The sequence below is a fragment of the Emydura macquarii genome, unplaced genomic scaffold (genome assembly GCF_026122565.2).
Source record: "Emydura macquarii macquarii isolate MOO-44397 ecotype Brisbane River unplaced genomic scaffold, CSIRO-AGI_Emac_v2 contig_295, whole genome shotgun sequence".
Taxonomy (NCBI): domain Eukaryota; kingdom Metazoa; phylum Chordata; order Testudines; family Chelidae; genus Emydura; species Emydura macquarii.
Window position 1 is genome coordinate 1,470,591 of NW_027130432.1, and position 16,654 is coordinate 1,487,244.

Sequence of the window (16,654 nt, forward strand, 5' to 3'; positions counted from 1 at the left end):
CAGAAGTCAAGGGGTACTTGCTACTTAAAAAGTTGAGAAACACTGGATTAGGAAGTGATTACACAGATCTTTGTTTTTGTCCTTCCCAATCAGGATAAGAAATGCTGGATGTTTTCTCTTTTTCTATATGATCCCCATAGTGGTGTTGCATTTTATTCCCAGACACCAAGCCCCATTAATCTCTAAAATTTATAGAGCTTGGTTTTTTTCCTTAAATTTTAAATTACTCTTCTTTTATCAGCTTTTCAGAACTCCAAGCACAGTTATGCAATTTCCTTCCTGAGTATCTTTAATCATTTAGTACTTCCTATTCCCTTTGCATGATGATTATATTTAAATTCTCGTGTTGTGTTCCTGTATGTACTGAAGAAAAATGCAAAGCACCAAAATGTCAGTTGAAGCTGTTGAGTTAACTAGATAAGATTTGTACACTTTTGATCAATGTTGCATGAAAAAGATACATTTTGATATAATTCATACAGTTTTGTCTGAAGCAACCTAAGATGTATGTATGAGACCTTAGGGGTTTAAAAAAAAAAAGGCAGTAAATTCCCTGCTGCTATGCTAGTAAGGAACTCTATAAGAATTTTTGTGTCCTTGCATGTTTTTCACTTATTTTCTTTTCCAAGAGAATTTATTTTTTAAATTCTCTGTCTATTTTAAGCCTCTTTGGAATGACTTCTGGTGGTGACGCACTGGTGTATCTTAGCTAGTAAAGATTGATTCTTTGAGGTGACATAATTGCTCTCTTTCAGCATGTATGCTAAAAATGGAGGAGGTAATGCTCCTAGCTTAAAAAAAGCACATCAGTAATTAATAAAATCTTTATGCAATTACTTCTTTAAAGAAAGAAATTCAGAAAACCCTAGACATATTGGAAGGAGGGATGAATTTGTGTAAAACAAGAAGTCTGAAGACCTCAAAAAAGAAAGTTAATATGGATATAATAGTAGTACAGGAAAATATGAAATCATACAGTGAAAGTATGGAATAAGAGCCAACACCCGGAGGGGAAAATGTGCACAAAGAAAACTTTTTTCAGCTTGCAGAATAACCAGACAACTGGAATGTAGCAAAAACTATTGTCTGAAGCGTTGTCCTCATAGTTGATATCATGTGAATGCTTATCAAGTAGCAAAGCAAGGAAGGAGAGGGAAATGACTAAATCTCTACGTAGCGTTCTACTTGTGTTCACAGTAGAGAAACTCCTTGATTATGAAACCAAAGAGTATGGAATGAAATTAAATGTAGAAAGTAGCCATTATTGGTGTATTAAACCTAACAATTCTATCCTTTTAAAGAAAAAAATAAGTATAAATTAGAGTCAAATACTTCTTTGTTACTCAGTGCTAATTCACATATATCTTTTGTTTAATATTAATTCAGCAATTATAACCTTAAGGTAGATTGATGCTTGCATGGCACCTTAAAATACCTATCATAGATGCTGAACTTATTTGGGAGGGTGTAGTTTTAATCAATTTTTCATTTTTTGAAAATTTGCCTCTAGGTTCAGCAGTTTAAGCAAGATCCCAGACCATCCAAATGCCTTCATTCTGTTTTCAGTGCATATACTGGAGATGAAGTCTTTTCCCATGAGGAATATGGCCATCTTCAGGTAAAAAAAAAATTCTCTTAAATGTTGTTGTGGGATTAGGTGCCTTTATATAACATTACTGCTGAATCTAATGCTCTTTCATGATGGATTTTTCTTTATAGTCTGACTAGATTTACAGAATTTTATAAATTGAGATGTCTGCTGTAACTTGTATTGAAAGGATCAAACTATGTTGAAATCTTTCTTCAGAGTAGGGCAAGTGATTTTCAATAAATCCAGCATAAAAATAGTTTCTGCATATACTGTATTATCAATAAATTGAAGGATTGTGGTAATTTTAGGTTGGATACTATATTTTTATTAATGTTCTCAATCATGTTTTCCAGAAAGCTGAGATGTTTTAATTAATAAATATTTAAAGGGCACTGCCAACTGCTGTTCTGTTTTTAATTTGTTGTTCTCCATTGTCTGTGATGCTCACTTCTAAGATTGGAAAATATGAATTCTTTACTTATTTTTTGTCCTTTTCCATTTGCCAGATATTGATTTGCCTTCCATTGTATAACCCTGATGTTTCTTATGTAACTGACACCAAGTTCATTTCATTTGAGATTCATTAGCATCCTTCTCTAAAACAAAAGAAGCTGACACAGCTCTAAGATCAGTGCTGCTGCTTCAGAAACAGCAGAGCTAGAACCAAAGCATGAAATATTGTGTAGTTAATCAAGGGTGGTTGTTATGCTGGGAAATATTTAATTTCTTGATGCCCATATGGGCAAATTATTCCCTTCATAAAATATACACATTTTGGAGTCAGAAAGCTCTGTTAAAGACCGTTTCCTGCACATCATTCCATGGGTGGACTTTTATGCTCCAGTCTGCTGCTGAATGAAATATGCTGAACATGCACAAATCTAAAGATCGTGAGAGAAATTGCATGGCTCTTGGGAAATCTGAATAAGCTTGGGGAAATTGTAGTGGCCTGGTACTTGTAAAATTGTCTTCCTCGCAGCAATGCTACTCCTTTTGGACTTGTGCTGATGCAACTTCTTTAGATGGTGGCTGCCATGAAAACCACATACACAGCAAAATGGAGATGTGGGAGATAATCCTGATTAGGTCAGTGTAATGTTCTATGACAAAATTCCTGTCAGTCTGCAAGTGAACAATGCCATGGAGAGCAGCCATTCCTTCTACTTCCAGCAAGTCTCTTCCACAGAGTGGCACTTCAGCATCATGGATTGGAACAACAGGGTCTTCTGTAAGATTGAAGGGTGGAGAGATTGGGAGGAGCAAGTTGCGAAGTCTCTACGTCCTCTTGACCTTCATCTTCTTTCCCAGCCCATTATGACTGTATTTAATTCCCTTTAAATTGTTAGAATATGGGAGCAATAGATTGTGATGGAACCTTAAAATTTAAAAAAATAAAATAGGTAAAATATTACAGCTTCAAAGCATATAGTTAATACCTAAGGTAAATCTTTATAAGTTGTGGAAATATCTGGGAACTGTAACTGTGTTACACTCTAGTTGTGTTATCCTGTTCTGTCACCCTAGTCATGGCCTGAAAACAATAGAATCTTAAAATGGTCCAATAGTCTTAAAAAGTTTAGAATTTGGAGGATATTCTTCAGGATGTTTAAAAAAAAATCAAGGAAGGTCAAAGTTTGGGTCCAGACTATTGCTGAAAATCCTACACACTGAAGTTAAGGTTTGTGTTAATTTCTTAAGGCGCAAGTTACTAATTAATATGAATACTTCATATGTCATTAATTTAGTCTCTAAATCACCAAAGTTATATGAATTCTATATTATACAAGAATGGTATAACATGATATTGTTTTTGCTGCATTGATGTTTCTTCAGATATTCTGGTGTAATGATACTCATTTGAATGCTAAGGCAGTTGATACCACTCATTAATAGACTATTAGGTTAACAGAAGAAAACAACTCATTTTTTCATAAATGTAATTTAATCATATGCTGAACAGTTGATTAAAATTAACACTTCTCTCCAGGTGGTTGCATTAATGCTTTGTTTGTTAGGACTTAAATGGGCTGTTTTCGAGATATGCAGCCTACTGTTTAAGCTACTCTTGCTTCTTCTAGTGCTTTACTTGCCAATAACTTCGTCATTTACATAAATCTGAGACAGCCTGTCACAGGTGATTATGAAATAATTGCCTATGGATCAAAACAGTAGTCCCAAGCAAAAATGTTTTAATATCATAGTTTTCAAGTAAAGCTTTAAAAACAAATGATGTAGAAGCAGTTGCTTAAAACACTGCTTCCTGCAGTTCTCCTGATCAATTGTTCCACATCAGTATACTTACATTACATGTGTAATATTACAAAGGAGGTAAAGAAACTAACTGTATCATAACAGAAAAACTCCCTTTTCTATACCTAACATCACATTTTTGTTTAGAAATTCAACTGGTCTGTTATGACCCCAGAAAACTAAAAGTTTATTGAAGGTCCTTTTTTATCCTTTTCTTCATTTCAGATAAATGCTGTGTCACTGTTCCTCCTCTACCTGGTTGAGATGATATCCTCAGGACTGCAGATTATCTACAATACAGATGAGGTATTACTTGATTTCTGACATTAATCAGTTAGGCATGTTCAATATTTCTCTTGGCTTTTACTTAATTTATTAACCATAAAATTGAGTGAGTTTCTTCTTGCATTTAGGTAATTGGTCATCTAGAGATGTATTGAAAAGCCTTTTATTTTTTGATTTGCCACATTAAAGATAAACTGAATATATAACAAATACATGGAAAAATGGCACAGCTACAAAGAGTACATTTTAACATGCTTTGACATAAATTTTAAAACTTTTAGAACTACATGGGGACTATAAGAGTAAGAGATCTACTGATTTCTTTTGGAATAGTTATCCTGTAGTTACTTTATCCTGTCTGTCTTCCACATCTGTGGCTTGAAAACAAGTTAATGCTTGGATGTCCTCTTTTCTGTATCACTTTTTGCCCTATTCAATAGCAGATCTTCAAATTACATGCTTAAAAAAACCAAACCATTGTATATTACAGGTGCAGCATCAGTTATAATACTGAATATTTTTCCTACTTTGGAAATGGTTAAATAAGAAAATGTTAGAAACAGCAGCTCTAATGCACCAAAAGTAAAAAATCTAAATAAAAAAATTCATAAACCAGGGAATGTAGAGAAATTTTATAGTATATGTTAAAGAAAAAAAGAATAGTTTAGTAAGGAAATATTCTTCCCACTAAGCCTTCCTTGCCTGTAGATTGGGAGATTTTGCACAGTATGACATGGCTGAGTGGAGCTTGTAAACAAAAGGTTGAAGTGTTCCATAAACTTTGATAAGGACATGTCAGGGATGACATCACCCATCTGTGAAATTCAATTGACCTGTGTAACAGATGTTGAGTAGGAAAAAGTAGGAATCACTTACTGTTGTACATTAAGATGGAATTTATTTGGAGTCAGTGATAATATATATATATATATGTGGATGAAATTATATTCAATATTTTAGTAGAAGTTTTAGCCATTTTATTTAAATAAAATGAACTAATAGTTACGTCAGACAAATGTGTTAGTTTCTGAGCTTGACAAGGACACAAATAGATTATGGACCATTAGTAGTCTTACTTTGAGCACAAAGTGCTCATCCCCAGAGCATAAATTTTATTTCAGGACTCTCACTTATTTCACACTGGTCTCAAATTATGTCTTCAATCAGTCACTTCTCTTGAGTTACAACACATACTTTCCAAAATTCCTGACATAAATTTGCATGTGTTTCATGGAAAGCTGAATGGCTTCCTTCAAATTAATGTAGTAGTATGCACATCACACAATTATATGATATCTTTAATCAAACATAGAAGACACAACTTAATACTTTGGAAATATAGTGATTTGTACTTTTATTAATGTGAACCAAAATTTGCTGCTAATAGGTAGCAAGTTGTGGGCATAACCTTAAATCAAACATGAGGTAGTAAACCACCTTCATGTATATAAAATTTCAGGCAGTTAATTGTTGTTTGGCTGGTTGGTCCTGATACTGTGGTTTTTTTGTTAGAAAATGTCTGACAAAGGTTTGCAACCAAAATGTATCATTTAAAATCTAAAAATGTTATTGTTAAACTTCTTCTGGTGTATTAAAAGGTTGACCGCTGATAACCGTTGTATTTTTGGGGGAAGAGGATGGAGGGAATGCACATGTAGGAATCCTACCTCTCCTTCTTTGTGCTCACCATTGCTTAACCATTTCACTAGGATCTGAGTGTAACTAATGTACTTGTTGAACAGCTCGTGCATTTACATGGGAAGACAAAATGTTGTCCAAAACTATGTATTTACTTAGCTTGTGTTACCACCTAATAAAGGTTTGCCTTTATTTATGTGCTCTCCAGAACAAGAGATAGTGTAGAATAGGTGGGTTCCCTGCCTGCACATGAGACATTCCCATTCTTAAGGTTGGAATGTGGAGTCCACTGTTGTCTGAGTCAATTAATCAGCATTTGATTGGTGAATATCAACTGAGCACTGTTAGTCTGTTTTGTGAGAGAATACAGTTGAAAGACCTTTTCTCTCCTCATCATTGCCATAAAGTGGGGAGTGAGAAAAAAGAAAAGAATAGCTTTATTTTTCTTTGTAGTGCCCCATTAATTTTTTACTATAAATTTGTGTTTTTAGCAGTTTTATCTTAAATTTCTTTAACATTGCAAAAACAAAGTGTACTTTTCTAAGTGTTTTCCTATTTTTCAAGAATGTTCACTTCTCCATACTGGTACCACAGGTTAATTGTGTACTTTTTCCAACAATTCTAATGCCTGGTGTATGGGCTGCAAAATCTGCCACTGTCATCTCATACTCCAGGCGTGAGCAGTCCAAATCTCTGGAATGGAAGGTGTCAGTGTTGGGTGGGTGCATTATTGTTTGTTTTTCCGCAATACTTACATTCAGGGCAGTTTTTCCTCTGTGCAATTCAAATTAGAAAGGTCTGAGACAACATCAGTATATGATGCCGCCACAGAGCAAGTATTTGAAAGTATTTATATTTCTTGCATTTTTAGACTTATTTTTATATGTTCTGGTATCATTTCATAATTGGTTAATGCTTCTGCAGAACTTCTAATTTGCTTCATGATTTAACATAAGTGTACCATGGAAATCAGGTCTCGTTGGCACAAGAATAAGGTTCATTGTGCTGCAGACTACGTGTAAATGCTGCAATCATATATGCAGTTGAGTTGTTTGATTACTAGAATTTTACTAATGTAACACATATTACCATGCACTGTTATGTTAATATCTTGGTTTTGACCCATGTGTCAAAAAGCCACTTTACACCAATTTACAAGGATGTGACAGACATTTTTTTCCACTGTAATTTATGCTGGTGCTCTCAGTTTAGAGTTTGAGATACTCAGCAGTAAGTAATTTAAAAGTCTATATACCACTTGAAGCGGTATACTCTCCTTTCACTTTGGCAGTGTCAAGTGGTAGGTAAAATTGCAGCTTTGTTGTTGTTTGTGAAAAGCAGGCATAGAACATTGTAATTGACTAGAAAACAATCCTTTTTGATTTATGTGAGACTCATGTCTATACATCCATGATTAGAATAGGTTGGCAGTTGTGTTGCCACCAATCAAGATGTCAAGCAATGCAAGGATGGTTCAAATTAGTCCTTAGGTGTTCTTCTAACACTGCTGAACTTCACAGTAGTGTTTTTTATTAATGCGATTGATTACTACTCAACTCATACCTAGGGGCTTGTCTGCATGTACGGCACTACAGTGGCTCAGCTGCACCAGTGCAGCTGTGCCACTGTAGAGCTTTAGTGGAGATGCTGCTATGCTGGAGAGCTTCTCCCGTTAGAGTAGTTAATTCACTGCCTTGAGGAGGTGGTAGGTATGTTGATGGGAGAAGCTCTCCCATCAACATAGCACTGTTTACATTGGAGGTTATGTCGGTATGTCATTCAGATGTGTGGGTTTTTCACACCCTTGAGCAACATAGTTATACCCATTATAGGTATGTAGGGTAGAGCTGGCCAATGTATCTTTGTATTTGGGATAAGAGTGGAAGCCATGTAATTGAACTGGATCTGGTCAATTATCTTTTTAACCCTCTTGGTGCAGAGCAAGGTATAGTGAGAGGAGTCTAGGAAAGGAGGATACAGGAATTTCTTCTTCTTTTATCAACAATATCAAATTATTGCTACTAAGAATCTGCTTCCTTACACTTCTGAACCACTTTCCTTCATGCCATTTTCTCTTCCCATCATTTAATTTAAAAATAAAATACCTTTTATGTATAGTTGCATTGAATAAGCTTGATTCATCTCTCAGAGCTGGCAGGTAATGGTTATTCAGCATTTATTTTGGGTCAAGTTTAAAACAAACCACAGGTGTGTTTCTTTTCAGGCCCTGTAGACAAGCAAATCTTAGCAGTCTTTTTGTTTACCATTTTATCTACTTAAGGGAAGAGTGGAGAAATTAAAGAAAAGAAATAAAGAAAAAAATGTAAATTGATCACACACAAAATCAACAGCCTTGCCTCAGCATTCATCCAAACTCAGACCACTCAGAGAAATGAATTCTATACTATTTGGGAAACAAATAACCATATGCTGAATGAACTTGGAACACCAGAGATTGGTTACCTAAATGCCAAACCTGTCTCTTTAAAACATGAAGAGCTTGATGGCACATTACACATGGAATTTGTTTTTCTCCCTTGCTGTTAAAGGAAAGGAAAACAAAGTCTTCACTCATCCTTTTGTGAGATGTTATTCACCTTTATTAGATGCTACCTTACTCATGTGAGAAATATTTATGAGCACCATATCTACATCAGAGCGTATGTTTCTGTTATCATTATCCTTTTTTATGAGGCCAGTTTTCTTCAATAAAGAGGAAGAAACTTCAATAATGAAGGGTCTTCAGAGGACATTGAACTTTTTGAATACTCTCCCTAGGGTGACAGAAAGAACAATACACGTAGCATCTAAAAGCAAATTTTTGAGAAGTGCTAACACTTCAGCTATTTGCAGCAAACTTTACAATTGCAAGGTCAAAGCCTTGGGATTAGAGATGTGCCTTTTGTTTGGCCCATGAAATTTGTTTAGGTTTTGAATAAGCTGCAAACTGTTACATTGCAATTTCCCTTCTCTCACTTTTGTGCCTCAGGAAAACTTTGGCATGAAGACCTACTTCCATGTTCAGTGCAGGGTTTGGATTATGTTCAGTAAATGAAGTATAGGTCACAGATTGAATGATGAAGATGAAAAATATTGACAAGTGCCACATTCTCTGAGTAGGAGAGCCAGGAGTTCTGTGGGAAAATAGTGCATGATCATGTGATTTGAAGACTATATCATATGCTTATGTGGGCCGAATTAAGGTTACATTGGCAACCTAACTTCTGATATTCTCTACCTTTTGAATGCTTGACTCTTTAACCTAAATAACCTTTTTACTTTTTTTTGGTATGTAATTTAATAATGATGAGAGAGAGAATATATCTAGTTGAGATTTTTTTAATTATACTTATGTGCTTCTCTTCATCTGGGCATATAAAATAAAAAACTGATGACCCCAAAAAGGTGTGACAATCTGAAATATGAGACAAGTTTTAAAAGATGTAAAAGGAGCCAAAACATTAATGGGAAACTGTTATTGTGCTTGTTAGAATTACAAATATGTTTGTTACAGATGGTTCTCTTTACCAAACAGTATTTGCAGGATTTATGGAGATTATTATGGAATACATTGTTTATTCTGGTATGCTAATTTATGTGAAGGTCTCTTAAGAGGAATTCACTGAAACCAAATAGAGTGCTAAAAGGTTTGCAGTGCTATGCTATCACAGTTAGTCACTGTAACTGACTCAAATGGTTAGGTTTCTGAGTAGGTGTCTATAGAACTTCAGAAAGTAACATGAGTAAAAAGGACCCTCATTAGCATAATAGGAGAGAGAAACAATTGACTTCCCTCAGTTTCTTTAAGACAGAAATATTTATACTATGTGTTGAGTCTAGACCTGGATGGAAAATGGAAATTCCTTCCTGGAAAAAACTGCATTGGGAATGTAGGGGGGAAAAAGGTGAAGGAGATCTCAGATTGGGATAAGAAGTCAACACTGAAATTTTGCACAGGAAGGAATTTCTTAAAAAAAAGATTTCATAAGAACCTAAATAGGATTTTTTTTGGCTGCCCAGCTGCCGGAGAGGTAGAAAGCCCAGCCACTCACTCCTCCAGCTCCAGAACTGGAGGGAAGGCAGACGGTCAGAGTGCTCAGTCTTGGAACCTTTCTAGGCAGGCAGCTGGGGAGCCATCATTTCAATTCTTATGATGGAAAATTGCATTTTCTGGCAAAAATGAAATTTTCCCAGAGAAAATTTTTATTTCAAGAAAATGACATTTTCCATGAGAGAACCATTCCAACTGAAAATTTCTGAACAACTCTAACTGAAGATTTCTTGAATTTTGTATTGCAAAAACTGCTTGTAAGACAGCAAGGTTAAAATGTCAGTACTCTTATTTTCACAGTTTTTACCCCCTTGTAGTCTGCTGCTGATCTATCAATGAGATTGCCTTTAAAGGGCCTTCAAACAGACTTTATTTTCCTGAGGAAAGATGGCAGAATGAAGGTATACCAGTTTAGTTCATAAATGGCAGATAGGCCACAGCTTCAACAATTAACTACCATGCCCATCCCAGTCCTCTGATCTAAAATGAGTGTATTTATAAAGAAATTTTGTGAGAAGTCTGGAGCTTTAATATCTGTGAATTTTCATGTATGTGAAGATACGTGAATTGTAAAGGTATAAGAGTCTTTATTCAATACCCTTAATATCCACCTTCCACCCCTGGAACAATCAGCTCTGCTTCCCTCTCCCAGCTTAGGTATGATTTTTGGATACTCATGTATCTTCTGGTTGCCTCTCCCTTTTCTTGTTTGACTCTGGTATTGTGACTGGACACACTGAACACAATGTGTATGGGGATGGGGATTGTTAACCAGACTTGCAACAGGAGTCTTATTGTTTAGGAGGGCAGAGCTCTATTGCATATAGGAGAGATAGCGTTCTAATAAAAAGGACGGAAGGGAAAGACATAGCTATGATTTTTTAAAGTTTCAACAGTTTTATAATGTTAACAAGACTTCTGGCAACCATATATTCATACTCCTAAAATCCTGAGTTTTATGAACAGCACTGGTCTTGTTGGATGTGTGTGTGTGTGGTCGGGTGGAGGTGTTTTGGAATTACGGACATTTTTTGCAAACTGTGGTATCCTTTCCCTTAACAAAGATTTTGATTTGGTATCCGATCAAGTCTGTCTGTAATTATTAGCCACATAGCACGACAAGTTTAGTATGTCTATATGTTTAAACTTATGTAAGTAAGTGGGCTTACCCTGTTCCTAACACAATATATGCATAATATATTATATATATATATATTGCTAAGATAAACAAATAATACAACACAAACCTCAACACAAACTTTCTTCTGAGCTTGGTTGTTCTTAGGGTTTATTTTCTGCCAATCTCCTGTCCCTGTTCCTATTTCCCTCTGTGTTAGGGAAACACACACATTGTTTTATGCTTCTGGTATAGTAGGATCCATCTGGTCTGACCTCAGGCAATTATCAGTAGTGACCACATTTTCTAAAGAGTGCAAGTAATTAATATCTGTGTGAGCAGAAGAGCTCTGCTTTTTCATGCAGGATCTTAGAACATGATATCCTGTTATAACATACTTTATTAGGCAGGTTATAGCTATAAAAGAATACTGTAGGACAAACAGGTAACGTAAGCATTGTTGGAATATTGCCTTACAAACTGAATATACTGATATTCGTAAAACGGATAAAGTGACTAGTCCCCTAGTGATGCAGTCCCCAATGTAAACGTGTTCTCCTTTTTAGATTGTTTCAAACAGCTCAAGTCCTATATTTGCTTGCTGACAGATGAAGCAAAGGAGATGAACACTATTAACATATATTTGCAAAATACATTTTTGATGATGTGTGATTTCTAGATAAATTCAGTGATGGTTAGCTGTTCTCTCATCCCAGCTTATTTTGAAAAAAACAAAAGTACTAATAGGAGCATCTGTTTCTCTTGGCTTCAGTAGTATACATTGCTTAATATGAAAAAAAGACTGAAGAATCTATACTATTTTGAGTAGCAACTGAGGAATGAAATACAATTATCTTCTCCACTTCAGGCTTATCTTCTTTTGTTTCCCTTGCTCCCAATATGCACCTTAGCTTCAGATCTGCAGCTCTTCCTGGCCCCCATTGACGGCATGCTCACAATTTTCTCTTCCTGCAAGCCCTTGTCTCTGCTTCCATCCTTCCCTGCCATTCCTTCCTCCATCACTAGCAACATTAAATTAGCCACTTGATGATCTCTCCCAGTCTCTTCCACCATTCTAGGCTCCCTGCTTCAGCTCTGACACACCCAAAACAGTTGTCCTACTCCAAGCCCTAACACCTCAGAGAAAAATGTGTGGTGAGAGAGGGCTCAGGCGGAGAAGTTAGGAACCTGGACCAAGATGGAATAACTAAATTGGGAAGAGGAGACCACTGGACCTTCATTGCTTTTGCATTACCTTTTAGGAAAGGCACTGGTGCTGCTGCTGGTGGGTAATAGTCCTGGCTCTTGTGCCTTGGAACTGCTCATTCCTTCAGCTCAAAGGCTGAACCCATTAGCCTTTTTGAGAATGTCTTGGATGGACATGACTTTTAGCAGTTCTGATATTTCTTTAATGAAGCTGAGGGATGTTATTAAACTAATCTTGGGGTATTTAATATTAACCTTTTAAGCAGGTAAAATTGTTTAGTTCTTTAAATTTTCTTCCTTTATGCCCTGGTTGCAGGCAGATGGCTCAGTTCCCTTTTGGTGATGCAAAATAAGATGACAGCACAATGGCAAAATTTAGTTCCTCTGGCTGCAACTGGTCACCAAATAGAGATAGAGGAAGGAAAAACTGTCACCTCTACTATCCTTCAATGACTCCATATCAACATCCTCTCACGGCCAAGGTGTGGATGAGAGTTAAGGAAATATGCAGCAATGGGATCTGCCCCCACTGCCAAGAAAAAAATCAGCAAAGGTTTAATTCTGCCTATTGTAAATATTGGAATACATAGGATTCATTTTGAATCCATTCCATTCCTTTTAATTCCCAATTACTGATTCTCTAACACCCAAACATGGGCTAGGAAGATATGATATTCTTCCTCCTCCTTTTCTCTGACACATGAAGCAATGAAAGAGACCCCGTATTAGCTGATCTCCTGGTAGAGGGTGGGAAAAGGAGGAGTAAGCTACCAGGAGAGAGCTGTGTGCATGTATACTAATGAGACAAGAAGCCAACAAAGTTCGTAGCTGCTCCTTTTTTCCCTACCCAGTGGAACTAACAACTGCAAAGTTAGATTGCTGGAGATGGATGTTAGATAGTCGAGAATAGCAGGGCTGCTTTTGTGACTGAACCAATGGAACTCTTCAGGAAGAGGTAAGCATGAGCATAATGGTTACTATAGTATCATTGGGATGAAATGTAGGACTCATCTCTTCACCCTGTCTATCCCAGGATAAAATGAACAAACAAACAAAAACCCTCTAATTTTCGGAACAAGGAGATCAAAAGACAGAATTTATGTTTATCCTCTGATTTAGTTAATTTAGTTAATTAATAAGGTACTCAGATATCTCAGTGATAAATGTACAATCGGAACCTAACTGGAGAGAACACATGATCATCACTTGGAACTACTTATTGCTACATAAATCTATGAATCATTTCCTATTTTCTAGTAGAGTTTCATAATCTAATTTCTTTTGCTTCCTAACAAAGTTATTTTTATACAGTTCTTTTAAAGGTCAAGATGTTAGATATTTTTTTGGCATTGATGTTTTAGCATATTACTTGAATACCCAATTATTTGTATTCCTAGCTTCATTAGGGCTTTGTATAAATTAAGTTACCAGTATTTTGGGGAGTGTTTTTAATATATATAAAAAAAACTTGATTTTACAAAGAAGTGCCTTGAACTTGGGAACACCATACTCCATAAGAAAATAAAACTTTATTGGGTGGCAAGTACAATTGTGCAACCTAAAAACTATACATTTTTAAAAAAAAAATATTAAGAAGAATTTTTGGCATATTTCAGTTTCCCTTGAATTACTTTCTTTTCCTCATAGGTGTCCTTCATTCAAAACCTGGTGTTTTGTGTAGAAAGAGCATACCGAGTGCCTGATTTTGGTGTCTGGGAAAGAGGAAGTAAATACAACAATGGCAGCACAGAACTGCATTCAAGGTAATTTGCAAAACTGTTAGTGCTTTTTGTTTATGTAAATGTATGTAATGTGAATGTAAAGAATTCAGTAACTGTTTCAAAATAGAAATTACTAGACTGGTGTTCCAACTTCTTCTGAAAATGAATTATGTCTAGAGTGAAATTAGTGCTCATGAAATATGCCAGTCTGAGGTCTTCTGGGGACATGAAGTCTATACTTCATAAGAAATATGAGCACAGTTCTATATCTAAATTCCACGTGCAAATAACCAGATGTACATATAAGTAGTTACTTGTGCATCAGAATTACTGTAACTGAGTGAAGCTGCATGTGCATTTTTATTAAAATTTACCTGAAGAGTCCTGCATATGTCCAGAGCAATTCACTTGCACTCTAAGCTTTCTAATGCCATACCACCCAATTACTTCAGTGGATTCACTCACATGGTTAAAGTTAAGCATTTGCTTAAGTGTTTTACTTGATTGAGGCCAGCATGCCCAGGCTTTTGAAGGATCAAACTAGTAGAACTAACAAAATAACTCCTCCCTCCTCCTCCCCCCCCCCCCCATTCCCACTATACTCCTAATTTCTAGCACCTAAGTCGTCATAAATATGTTTCTCAAATTTTTAAATGGTAGTTTTTAAGATAAACATTTTCTATCAAGTGTTATGTGCTTTCATTATTCATTGTGTGCAACACTAAATGAGTATTCTTGAAGAGCTAAGTAACATCTGTCTTATTTTAGTTATTGAAATCTTCGTGTTCTTTTGCAGCAGCTCTGTAATGTGTGTGTCTCTTACTCTTATGCTATCTTTATTTCATGTGGAACATAGGGCCTTCATCACTAACTTCCATCTTTGCTAGTCTCCTTCTGCAATCTTAGCTTCTTCCTATGCAATTTAATAGCTTTTAATTCTGCTTTTGTGTGTTTTCATGTTATCCTTGGTCTGTTTTGTCACCTCTTGCCCTGGGCTTTCCATTCTGAAGCTTGTTTTGTTAGATTGTTCAGGTCTTTCCTACATGTATGTCATCTCCATTTTCGTTCCACAATTTCCTATCCTATCGATTCCTGTTTTGTCGTCCTCCAGAGTTCTTCATTTGTAATTTTTTTTTCTGATATTGAAGATTTGTCTAAGGCAGCTATTTATAAAAAAAATTATGTTTAGATATTAAGGACTTAGCAAGTCTCCAAGTTTAAGCCCTATCTAGTAAGACTGACTTTACAATAGTGTTAAATATTCAAAGGTTAGTTTGGAGGACAAGATTTCAGTTTCTCCAGATTAGTTTTAGAGTTACAAAGGCTTGTCTGGCTTTTGCTATTCTGACTTTGATGTCTGCTTCTGTTCCACCTGAGTGCTGCCAAGATGTGTGAAATCCTGGACCTCTTCTATGTCAATCCGAGAACGTGTTATTCGTATTTCTTGTGGTGTTTTGATTCTCATGGTTTTAGGTTTATTTTGTGTTGTTTTTCAATCCTACTAATTGTACATAAGTCTAAAGATCATTTGTTTTGGCATGTATACATCTATATGGTATTGGATAGCAAGTTGATGTCATATGCAAAGTCAAGGTCCTCTAACTTTCTGTGTAAAAGTCCATTGCTATGACACGTGGTTGTTCTGTGTTTTTTCTCGTTAAACAATCTACTACCAATAAAAAGATCATTGGTATTATAAGACATCTTTGTCTAATGCTTGGGGTAACCTTGAATGGCTTAGTCAGTTTCCAGTTATGTATTACTTGGCATGTAGTAATAGAATCTCTAAGTGATGTTCACAATTTTCTGGGGGATTCCATTGTGGTGTAGCAGCTTCCATAAGACTGTTCTGTATCAAAAGCTTTTTGAAATCTTTAAAATTCATATTAAAGTAATGGCTGCCATTCAGTCACAATTGTGTGATGATACATAGGGTCACTATTTGATCTATGCATGATTTCTCCTGTCTGAACCCTGTCTTGTCGTAACCATGAATCTACTGCTTTTTTATTCTGTCTAAAATAATTCATGTAAATACCTGACCTGGAATAGGCAGCAATTGAATGCTTCTCCAGTTTTGCACTGATTGAGGTCTCCTTTCTTTGGCAGCTTCACTTATAACACTTTTTCCACTTGTTTGGTATTTTCTCTTCTTCCCATATGTTTTGTAAGAGGCCTATCAAAATATTTAGTGTGTTCTTCAAGTCTGCTTTAAGAGCCTACATTTAGAATGTTATCCAAACTTGATGCCTTCTCGGTTTTTAAACTGTTTGACTGCTCTCTCTACTTCTATTCTGGTGATAGGTCCTAATTTGACATTCAGATCTTCTCCTACCTCTGTCTGGCCACTGGCTCACCATTCAGTAGTCAACTTAAGTACTGCCTCCCTGTATTTAGTTAGTCTGATGTCTTCTTGTTTTGAATCAGTCAGTTGGTGTATGTTTTTCGTTCTGTTAACTGTAGTGATGTTTTATAGTGGCATAGAAGAATAGCAGAAATAATTAAGGAAATGTGTATAATGCTACTCAATGCTGTGTAGATCAGTTGTTTGTTTGTGTCTCTCTGTAATGATTATGGACTGTGAAACAGCCTCTTAAGCCTCTACACTTTTGATACTGGATTCTTGTCACTTAAATCTGAGAGACTATAGTCCTGTTCATAACTCATGCTTGCTTTCTGAATTGCAAGTTATTACTTAGCATCTTTAATGGATGTAGGCCTCTTTCATACAGGATACTTTCTTATATAAAATAATTTGAGTGATAACCAAAAAGCCCAGCCTGTAGTCCAAAAGA

At 35.8% G+C, this 16,654-nt stretch overlaps 1 protein-coding gene across 6 annotated transcripts in view; it reads left to right on the forward strand.

Annotated features, from left to right (window-relative positions):
• The window catches only part of PHKB (phosphorylase kinase regulatory subunit beta), a 173,798-nt gene that overhangs the window by 44,721 nt on the left and 112,423 nt on the right, over positions 1-16,654 (forward strand). For all 6 annotated transcript variants that reach the window (XM_067550516.1, XM_067550507.1, XM_067550525.1 and 3 more), the window contains 3 exons: positions 1,511-1,618; positions 4,067-4,147; positions 13,786-13,901. In XM_067550516.1, the coding sequence (XP_067406617.1) occupies positions 1,511-1,618; positions 4,067-4,147; positions 13,786-13,901 (305 nt within the window). The remainder of the gene's footprint in view (positions 1-1,510; positions 1,619-4,066; positions 4,148-13,785; positions 13,902-16,654) is intronic.